The sequence below is a fragment of the Belonocnema kinseyi genome, chromosome 5, assembly GCF_010883055.1.
Source record: "Belonocnema kinseyi isolate 2016_QV_RU_SX_M_011 chromosome 5, B_treatae_v1, whole genome shotgun sequence".
Taxonomy (NCBI): domain Eukaryota; kingdom Metazoa; phylum Arthropoda; class Insecta; order Hymenoptera; family Cynipidae; genus Belonocnema; species Belonocnema kinseyi.
The window spans coordinates 83737150-83748860 of record NC_046661.1 but is presented as its reverse complement, the minus strand read 5'-3'; the positions used below and the strand labels follow the sequence as shown (position 1 = coordinate 83748860).

Sequence of the window (11711 nt, the reverse complement as noted above, 5' to 3'; positions counted from 1 at the left end):
TTCTGTGACATGGTAATTTGACGAAGTCGGAATTATGATAAATGGCGTTTCGTATAAATAAATGCTTGGTTATGTGGTTATTCGGGAAAAAAATAAATTATGTCGATTATGTCAAATGATAATTCGAATAAATGTAAAATATGAAAAGTAGAAATGCGGTAGAAATTCGGAAAAACATAAATTCTATTAAATTAAAATAAGTAATAATAAATATTATGGGGAATATGAATTTAAAAATATATAAATGATGCCAAATGAGGATTCGGTTTAGTATTAAATTCGAAAAGATAAAAATTATGAAAAATCCCTGTTCAGAAACTTCATTTTCGGTTAAATAAAACTTAGGTTAATAGAATTTAGGGGGTATTCATGTGCTTCGGGGAAAAGTCAGGAAATTTGGAAAATAAAGTTTTGCGGCCACCTTGTTTAAAATTGAATGGAATAATAAATTAAAGAATGAAAAATTGGGACTCGACCTCTTAATTCGACCCTATAGAGTCTATAGATAAATCGTAATCAATCCTAAAATCACATCTGCATTTACGAAGTGCGCATGCGAATTTATTGTGCGTCGTTGAATTGAAAACGTGTCCCGCCTTCGAAAAGGCAAAATCGCGTCGATCCATCCAGGCATCTCAAAACAGCTCAAATTCAGGCGACCCTGGCTTTTTATTTCGAGGGATGAAAGGCACACAAAGTAAATCATAAGCTCGCCGGATCGCCTCAATTTGATCAATTTCCGGTCCAAAGTGGAACTTACAAGAAACCCCGGATTTGAAAAAATCCAGGTAAAATTTTCTCCGAGAGGAAAAATGGCCTCAGAGACAAATCAATTCTTTCCAAGAGGAATAAAAATTCTCTCCGATCGGGAAAATGTCTCTCTGAGAAGAAAAATTGATCTCGACATCCGCTTTGCAATTCGTTGGAACTGTGATGAGTGTTTTTTGCTCTTAGCGCTAAAAAATTTGATTTGCGCTGAAAGAGATTGTATTGACTCAGCTGTCGCTTTTCTCAGGCAGTACAAATTGTAAAATCCGCATCAGTCGGTGACCGATGACTCAAAGTTTTGGAGAACGTTTGCAGCACCCTGGGCAGGAGCGAATCACGCATAACTGCTTTCTCTCCTTGGACTTCACAGCTCTGCTTCAGAGCCAGCAAAGATTTTCATCCTTGCAATTTTCTCCGGGTGAAGGGCCGTTCCTTTTTCAAGGCCGAAGCAGGGAGTGCCAGCGTTGAATTTGGGTGGGAATTCGAGAGGCACGCATGTCGTTCCAATGCTGTAATTCTTCGGCGCCTGAGCTGTTCAAGCCCAGGCAGAGCCACCCGATCATCTCCTTGGTCTTCTTCCCCATACTGCTTCTTCGGCGATTGTAGACTGAGAGGAAGAGGGTCACGTCTCCGAGTTGGAAAAGAGGCACCTTAAAAAAAGAATTGTTAAGATTTTTCTTGATTTTTGTCGATAAAATGCAATTTCAGGAGTTGACCTTTCGAATTTTGAATAAACCCCAGATTCAAAAAATTTCAGAATAATACACCAAACTCTCGCTTTCAGTCAAGTGTCGGGGGTTGCCTTCCAATGGCCTTGAGCTGATTACGGGGGGACACACACGTAAACAGTGAGATCCGCTTGTCTCGTTTCCAATTAGAATATATATAATGTCGCAACCGCTCTCGCCCTACTCCCCTGGGAAAGTGCGTGAGCCAGCAGTTCTAGGAAGACTGAGAACGGGGTGACTGAAAGCGAGACTTTGGTGCATTGAAAATATTTTAGAAGATTTCAAGGACTTCGAAAAGAGTTCAAATATCTTTCAAAGACTTCACAGAGAATTGAAAGATACTTCACGCATCTTTCACAAAGATTTAATTGATTTAGGGTGCACAATCTTTCTCTTTTTTTCTTAGTTTCCCCTTTTTTCCTCCAATTTCCCTTTTCCTCCGATTCTCAAAAAACTTCCCCCTTTTCCGCTTTTCTATTTAAATATTCGATATTTGAAAAAATAATATTTAAATTACATGAAAAATTCTCTGAAATTACTAAGTGTACCCGTTACTGAATAATAATTAAAGCAATTATAGCACTTCAATAAGCTATTTATTAATAAATGAGGTACACTTTTCAAGTGCTGAACCATTAAAAATAAATACTCTTTAATCAAAATTTGACGCAGAAAGATTCTAAAGCATGTTGAAAATGTGATAACTGGAGACAGAAGTTATTATCCAATATAAAATCGAAACAATTACAAAATATACAGTACTTTTTAAATATGTATTAGAAGGTGAAGACTCTTTACTTAAAATATATAAAGTCAAAAGGTTACACAGATTTTAAAGATTTCAAAGATTTCAATAATTTTTAAGATCTCAAAAATTGGAAGATTTTACGATAATTTTACAAATATTTCCGACGATTTCACGAACATTTTAGAGAAATTTCGAAAAGATTTCAGAAAAATTTAATGTAATTTGAGAAAAATATTTCAGAGATTACAAAAGAGTTCAAAAATATTTTTAAAATGCTTCAAAGTATTTTAGAAATATTTCAAAAGGTTTTATATGATTTCAAAATATTTCAAAAAATTTAAAGATCTCAAAAGAGTTAAAAGAAAGACTTCAAAAAATATTTTTAACAACAAAGATATCACAAATTTGAAGGATTTCAAGAATTTGAAAGACCTCAAATATTTAAATTTTCACAATAATTTCACAAAGATTTCACAGACAGTTTTGAATTATTTCAAAAAACGTCAGATTTCAAAGATTTTCGAAAAATATAAAGATTTCAATGAGACATTTAAAAGGTTTTAAAAGAATTCAATATATTCATAAAAAGTTCAAAGAAATTCCAAAGGATTTACAAGATTTTACAATTATTTGAAGAAATCTCAAATGATTTCACAAAGATCAATAAAAGATAATTTTACACCGATTTTAAATAGTTCGGAAAAATTTAAATATTTCTAAAAATTAAAAAATTCTTGAACAAATTTCAAAAAATTTCAATAAGTTCAAAAGTCTCAAATGAATTAAAAAATTTGCAGACTTCGAAAATATTGCAATGATTTCAACAAATTAAAAAAATGCACAAATATTTGAAAGATTTCACTGAGATATTGAACAGATTTTAAAAGATTTGATAAAGACTTTAAAGAATTCAACAATATGACTTTATACAACTTTCCATGATTTTACCATAAACTTACAAAGATTTCAAAGATTTCATAAAGACTTCAAAAAGTTTTAAAACATTTCATAAATATTTAAAGAATTTCACAATAATTTTACAAAGATTTCAAATATTTCCGAAAATTTTCAAAGATTTCGAAACATTTAAAATATTTTATTATGATCTTAATTATTTTAAACATTTTTAGAAGTTTTGAAAAATTTTACAAATATTTAAATGTTTCAGAACATTTTCACTAAGGTTTTGAAAATCTTTCATCAAATTTTAAAAATTTCACAAAGATTCCAAAAAATTTCACAACTACTTAAAAGGTTTCATAGACTTCACAAATGTAATTTATGATTTCATAAATAATTAAGGAAATTTTAAAATATTCTAAATATTTCAAATACTTCAAAACCTTTCACAAAAATTTAAAGAAGTTTACAAAAATTTCCATGACTTTAGAAAGATTTTGCCAAATTTCAAAAGATTTCACAAAAATGTCAAAATATGTCATAAGTAACAGTTATTTCAAAGGTTTCATAGATTTCACAAATATTTGAATGATTTTATAAAAAATTAAGAAAAATTAAAATTTTTGAATAAGTGTAAGTTAACTTGTTTATACAATTATGCAACATTTATACAATTATCGAGCAATTAAACTAAAATTAAATTTTCATATTTAGCGAAAATCGCGAATCTATTAATTTATTAATAATAATTGTTCATAACAATAATACTTTCATAAATTGTATACATCTTCACAATTTGATGTTGCGCGAGAGATAAATGAGCAATTTGAATAAAATTTGTTTGTTCATTAAACTATTCAGTTGTTAATTTGTTCAATAAATTTGTCTTAAAAATTAATTTAAGAATTTATCAAATCATTTATATTTTCTTAGTGCGCCTGCATGGAATTAGGACATCTTTGAAGCATTTTTCAGTCGCTCTTGAAGATAAAAAAAGATAAATAGCAAAATTCCTAATTTTGTTACACTTAGCGTTCAATAAATAAATATAAACAAAACTAAATTCAAAGATCGCGTTTCTCAGCTCTCTTATATTAGAAATGTAACTGTCTCTAATTTTTATAAAAGAATTTGTAAATCTGATGATAACTGAAGGCTGTAGACTGTTTTGAACCATACATTCCCGATTTCGACAACTGTGCCTCGGTGGAATCCGAACCATCAGAATGCTGAAAATTGAAATTCCGATTCTCACCTGAAATACAAACGTCTCCTTGTAAAGAGGATTGGGTTGAGCACGTTTGAGGCAAGTTTTAGATCGTGCCATCTCATGACAGTTGCTGTCAACCAAGGAAAGTTTGACGTAGGTGTCCGGAGGTTTAGTGTCATTTCCTCCTCCTCCTCGAAAATGGGATCCCTTAATTATTTCCACCGATAGGCGACCTGTGGTGCCATTGTAGGTCAAACCTATAAGAATTTCAGCGGCACTTCCGCCTTTCATACTACTTCCGTATGGTGGAGTAGTCGGAGACGCGTATGATTGAACTGATTGTTGGGAACCAGTTGAGTCACTTCTAGTGAGACTGCTGGTTGTTCCCCAGTCCTGGATCTTGATGAGAGAATGAAAAAGATATAATTGATTCCACTTCACGGCAATCTATTGTATACTTTATGGTATTGAATACTATAAGGTATTTTAGACAATACTGTAATTTATGTCAATTAATGCTATACTGTATTGCAGCGAATAATATACTATATCCCAGGGAGTACTATACTGTATAGCTGTGAATCCTATACAGTTCAGTAATAAATTCAGTACAGTATATTGTTGATTCGTATACAGTATATTGTTATCTCCTATACAGTATAGTAATAACAAGATTGGGATAGAATCAATGATATTTACCGAGGCTGAAGGTGGGGGTTGAAGAGTGAGCCACAAAGTGGTTTCGAGTTGAAGATTTATTTGATCAAAGCTTACTCGAGCCTCGCCTAAAAGTCTTTCTCTTCGCATTCTGCCACTCCAGAGGTAAACTCTCAACCTGACACCCATGGCGTTTACGTCCTCCGGGTTGACTCGAGGTAGCAAGAAACTTTCCATATACTGGGGCGACGTCCCCTGACGAACTCGAGTCTTACGTCTCTGTTTTTTCGAGGGCAGCAAAACTAATCTCACCTGGCTACCATTTATCCCTGCTGGATAATTTCGACCTTGCAAGACTTGTACCTTCAAATCAAAATTAAATCAAATAAAAATGCTTAAAAAATATTTCTGTTGCCTAATTTATCATCATTATTGATTTTATTCTCCTCACAGTCATTTCTCGCATTGGAGCATCGTAGAGGAAAGCAACTTCTAAAGTTCCAACTTCCTCAGGAGCAACTCCTATTGTTGTCACCTCATCGATTGTATTTGGCGATGTATGGTGTTCAATCTGGGATTCTGATTCTCTGGTATCAAGGGGATGACTTGGTGCACCCACTTCCACCACACACTGAAATAAATTGGGTCAAAGATACTCATTAGTTTGATCATGAGATCTGTATTAATCTTCAATAGACATATACTATTTCAGAACTCTCTTGGCATCCCCCTTATCCCTCGAAACCCCACTTTATGGGACCATGGGACCCAAAATGTATCAAGGGATCCCAGCAATCCCAAGAGACTTCACCTATCCGAAAGGACCCCATGTGTCCCACGGGACACCACCAGCTCCCGCAACTTATCTTATACTATAAGACCCTACTGAATCTATAGGACACCAGCTATCCCAAAGAACCTAACCTAACTCACAGGATCCCATAGATTCTTTGGAATCCAGCATATTCCCGGCGATACTTGCATCCCTAAAGGGCTATCTAATTTACGTGGCTCGACCTATCTCTCCGGAGTCGATCAATTTCAAGGGCTTCTACCTATCAATCTGAACCTTATCTGTAACAAGAGCCCTAACCTATCCATATAGACCTCAGCTATTCCAAGGCCTTATTTGTCTCAAGAGCTCTAACCTAACCCAAAGAAACATCCTATCTTTAAGGACTCCTTTATCTTCCGGAACTCCTTTTGCTTCACGGGGCCCCCCCGAGTCCACAAACCCCATCCATCCTTTGGGACCCAACGTAACCCAGGAGACCTTCCTAACGCACGAGGCCATTCTAACCTACGTGTTCCAACCTATCCCTTTTGACACCATCCATTCCAAGGCTCCAACCCATCACTCTGAATCGCAGCTGTACCAAAAGTGAGTCCTTCATACTCTCCTTATTTTTTGGTACACAATTAATCACGCGGAAGACCCGTATTCCTCGAGGCCACTTTATCCATAAGAACTCCTCTCATACAATGGACGCCCAATTAACCCACAGAACCGCATTCTAGCGTATCCTAACGTATCTCATCATACCTTCCTATCCCTCGACGGAAATTGTATTCCACGTCACCCAACCTATACCTCTGGACCACAGCTACTTAAAGGAGGCAACCTATCCCTAGACACCTAAACTATCTCAATTCAACTAATCTCTCGAGAACCCTCTCTTATCCGCTGGGACACAACCTATCCCTCGGGACATCAGCTATTCCAAGAAACAAAAAACATTCCTCGAAACGTTTCCTATCCCAAGGGGCCCCACTTATCCCTCCAAACCCCATTAAACTCACAGGATTCAACTTATCGTGCAGGAATGTACTTTTCGCACGGAACGGCACCTGACCCACAAGACTCGCCTACTTCATGTAACCCACACATCCCTGGAAAATTCACCTAAGCCACGGAACTCAAACTATACTAAGGGGCCCTAGTTTTTCGAAGGAATCCAACCTAACCCATAGGACTCCACCCACCTCTCGGGGCCAACAAATCTCATGGAAACTCCCTTATCATCGAGAGCGCCATCATCCCTTGGGACCCTTTGATATCAAGGCATTCCCAGGGCTTCAACCTATAACTTAGGACCCAAACTATCTCACGAGGCCCAACGTATCTGAAGGGTCCCTATGTGTCCCACGGCCACCTACCTATCCCTTAAGATCCCACCTCATACCACGGTATGTCATCTAATTCACGGACCTAACATATCACTAGGGATCCCAAAAATCCTTAGGAACACAACCTATCCCTCGGAACCTGAAATTCTCCAAGAGACTCAAGCTATCTCTTGATATCCCAACTATTCCTCGGGACCTAATCACCCACAGCACTCTACCTATCCCGCGAGGCTCAACTTGACCCACAAAACCTCACTTATCACTTGGGATCACAGCTATGTCACGAGACCCCACTAATCCCACAAGGCCTTATCCCAAGGTACTCTACCTAATTCACGGAAGCCACCTATCCCAAGAGATCCCACATAACCCACAGGAACCCACTTATTCCTCGGAAATCACCTAATCCCGCGTGACCCTAGCTGTTCCAAAAGGACCCCATCCATCCAACAGGATAAAAGAATCTATCCCACTGCTAAAAATTACAAACACTATATTTAAAAATACCACGAAACCTTTTTTTGTGAAAGTTTTTGTCTACTTTGACTAATTTTAATTTATTCTTAGTTTAATCTTCTGGAATTTCGACAACTTACCTGGCGTTCTACTCTATTATTATAACTATTATTCGGATCGACCTGTTGATCTGGAGAATGATCTTCGGTACAACTGCTGGAAGTTGTTCCAGCCTCTAAAAATTTAATAATAATTCATTAAATTCATAACTGATTCACATCGATTTATAATATTTCAAAACGATCCCTCGCTAACAACAATATGATATATCGAGATATCCCAATCGATCCCATTTATCTCTTAGGTTATCTCAAGTTAGATATAAATTTTTTTTTTAATATTCCACTTACAGATCCCAGGTATGATATCCTAGGGATATCCCCGTGATATCTCAATTTTCACCTTGCAGGATCTCTGACGGACCATACAATAAAATTAATACCCTACTGAAGACATTTGAATATCACTATTTCTGCCTTGCAAGATATCCGACGGGTCATTAAAAAAAAATTGATTGCCCTACTTGAGACATTTAAATATGATATAAATATGTCTCGGATATCCAAAGCTTTTCTATAAGAAAGTTTACTATCCTACTTGGGACATTTGAATATCCCAGAAACGTTTCATAGACATCCCGGATATCCTTGTGATATCTCAATTTCCGTCTTTCAGGATATCCGACGGGCACATGCAATTTTTTAATATTCCACTAGGGATATCCGACGGGTCATACAAAAAATGTTAATATAATACTTGGGAATTTTAATATCCCAGAAACGTTCTATTGATATCCCGGATATCCTGGAGACATCCTCCCGAGATATCTGAATTTTAACCTTGCAGGGTACCCAACGGGCCATAGAAATATATTTTAACATTCTACTAGGGACACTTAAATATCCCAAAAACGCCCTATATACATCCCGAATATCCTGAAGATATCCCGTGTTCTGCAATGCATGTTATCCGAAGGGTCATTAAAAAAATTTAATATCTTACTTAGGACATTTAAATAGCCTAGAAAAGTCCCATAGCCATCTTAGATATCATGTGAGTAAACTTGGGATATCTGACTTGTGTTGGTAAACAGTAAAAATAAAATCCTGCATGGGATATTTAAATATGTCCGAAACGTTCCATAGACATCCTTGATATTCTGGGGATATCCCAATTTCCGCTTCATAGGATATTCAGCGCTTCATATACAAAAATTTAATATCCTACTGGGGATATTTTAATATCCCAGAAACGTTCTATAGACATCCCAAATATTCTCATGATACCTCAATTTCCGATTTTCAGTATATCCGACGGGCATTTAAATTTTTTAATATTCTACTCGGGACACTTGAATGTCTTAGGAACGTCTCATAGCTATCTTGAATATCCTGTGCTTAACCTCGGGATATCCCAATATTCGTTTAGCCGGATATCCGAAGGGTCATACGAAAAATGTTAATATCATACTTAGGAATTTTAATACCCCAGAAACGTTCCATTGACATCCCAGATATCCTGGGGATATCCACCGGGATATTTGAAATTCCACCTTCCAGGGTACCCAACGGGTCATACACATACATTTTAGTATCCTACTTGGCCCTGGCGAACAAATTTTGTGCCCCAGTGGGCACAAAATTTGGCGACGTCTTTACGACATCGTTACGACATCTTTACGACATCCTATGTCCATGTCGTTAAGGTCTCTTTACGATATTGCAAAGACACCGAAACGACATGGACGTAGGATGTCGTAAAGATGTCGTAAAGACTTCGCCAAATTTTGTGCCCACTGGGACCCCATTCGGTTCCTTTTTAAAAAACTGGAAGGAACAGCAAAATCAAATTAATTGTTGAAATTCGGTCGAAAGCCTGTAAGTAGCAGTCAACAGACGTTATACCCCAGTGGGCACAAAATTTGGCGACATCTTCACGACATCGTTACGACATCCTATGTCCATGTCGTTACAGTGTCTTTAGGATATCGTAAAGACATCGCCAGATCATACGACATATTTACGATATCATAAAGACGACTTAACGACATGGACATAGGATATCGTAAAGTTGTCGTAAATATGTCGTAACGATGTCGTAAAGACGTCACCAAATTTTGTGCACACTGGGACGTCTTATATTTTTTTAAACTGTTTACCGTTACAAACAAAACTATTGCGATTATTCCGTGACCTTCTATAGGGAATTTTAACGTAGAATCCGAATTTCAACAATTTAAAAGTTGATTTTACTGTTTTTTCGAGTTTTTTTAAAAAGGAACCGAATGGGAACCCAATGGGGTCTTTATGGGTAATTTGTAGAGGCTCTATTCGGTTCCTTCGGTCCGCCAGGGGCATGATATCTGAGGGTAATCTCTGGGATATCCCTGAGACAACATGGGAGATAAATGATATCGAACGGGATATCCCGGTACATCCTATTGCTGGGAGGAGAATTTTAAACAATCTTAAAGTTAAATTAAAAATTCAGTTAAAAAAAATGTTTACCTCCCAAAGGGGGTCCATCCTCTGCCTGAATGGTCAGAGTGTCTGGTGGATGTTGCAAACGATAATTCAGTCTGCGGAGTGCGTCCTCTTCGGAATCGGAGCTTGTCTCCGGATCCGCAACGGTAAAAGGTTTTCCTACCCGAAAGGGATCTTTAATAAAAAATAAAATCTTTAATCACTATTTTTCAGAATTTTTTTAGATTCGATAAGATTCGAAAAACATTGGATATTTTTCTATTTAATCTAATGTCCAAAGGAAATAAATTCCGATTTTTTTCAACTTGCTACAATAATAATTCTTAGGAATACCGGAGAAATCAAATGACAGTATTCTGTTCTTATCAATGCGAAATTTATAAATACAAGTTTCTATGGCTACTAAAAATTTTCTATAATTTAAAGTTCAAAATCAGGATCTATTTAAACTAAACTGTGTGAATTTTTGAGTGCGCAGACGTTTTCTCAAAGTTTTTCGTGAAAAAAAATTTTGTTCTAACGTTTTTTGGGCTTCTTGTTCATAATATTTTCAAGGTTGCTATAAGGTCTGGAAAAATCTGGACAGTCATGGAATTTTACGAAAAAAGCTGGAATTTTTTTTAGACGCACCTATTTCAAAGTCTGAAATACTATTTCAATGCTTTAAGGCGAATTTTAAAAATTCTGATTCATTCGAATTGATTTTTTCCTACTAAATATAATAAAATAAATTAGAAAATACAAGTATTCATAAAATTTTTTAAATCTTTGTGAAATTTGTTAAAAAATTGAAAACTTTGTGAAATCTTAAAACGTATTGAAATTATTCAAATCTTTGTGAAATATGACGAAATCTTTATAATTGGAAAATTTGTATATTTCAAATTTTTGCGAAACCTTTCAAAATCATTAATGTATTTGTGAAATTTTTGAAAGGATTATGAAATATTTCTTAAATAATTGAAATTTGTATGAAAATCTGTTGAAATATTTTTAAATTCTTTGAAAACTTTGTTAAATATTTAGAAATAAGTGTTTTAAATATGTTTTTATTTGTTGTGAAATATCTTTTAAATGATTTAAATGTTCATGAAATGCTTTGAAATTTTTTGAAATTTATGTTAAATAATTCAAATCTTTGAAATCTATGTTAAAGTTTTTTAATCCTTGGAAAAGTTTTTGGAATCCTTCTAATCATTTGATATCATTTGAAATCGTACGAATTGATTTGAAATCTTTGTTAAATACTTGAAAAAATTCTTTGAAATATTTTTGGAATCTTAAAATATTTATGGAATACAAAAAATTTTAATATTTGTAAAATTGTCTACATGGAGAGAAATTAAATTAATTTATGGAACTGATTGCACGGCGATTGCTTTAAAAGCAAGGGTACCGAGATCTTATTTCTTGCGCCAAAGCTAGAATAAGTTTAAGAAGCAGTTTCGTGAATTATCTTAAAATTTCTCTCAGTGTATTTACAGTCTGTCAAGTTAAAGCGTGGGTGGCTTTACTCGCAGTCGGTAAGGTGTATCGACATGATTTTGGTGTCAAAATATTAAGAAGAGCTCCCT

General features: G+C 35.2%; 1 protein-coding gene across 1 annotated transcript in view; it reads right to left on the bottom strand.

Moving 5' to 3' along the window:
* Window positions 1-1205: 1205 nt before the first annotated feature.
* Window positions 1206-11711, bottom strand: part of LOC117173135 (synaptotagmin-14) — a 21353-nt gene continuing 10847 nt past the window's right edge. Inside the window, exons 3-8 of the mRNA XM_033361533.1 lie at window positions 10162-10296; window positions 7777-7829; window positions 5463-5642; window positions 5054-5374; window positions 4400-4753; window positions 1206-1418 (exon numbers count right to left, since the gene is read on the bottom strand). Coding sequence (XP_033217424.1) covers window positions 1206-1418; window positions 4400-4753; window positions 5054-5374; window positions 5463-5642; window positions 7777-7829; window positions 10162-10296 — 1256 coding nt within the window. The remainder of the gene's footprint in view (window positions 1419-4399; window positions 4754-5053; window positions 5375-5462; window positions 5643-7776; window positions 7830-10161; window positions 10297-11711) is intronic.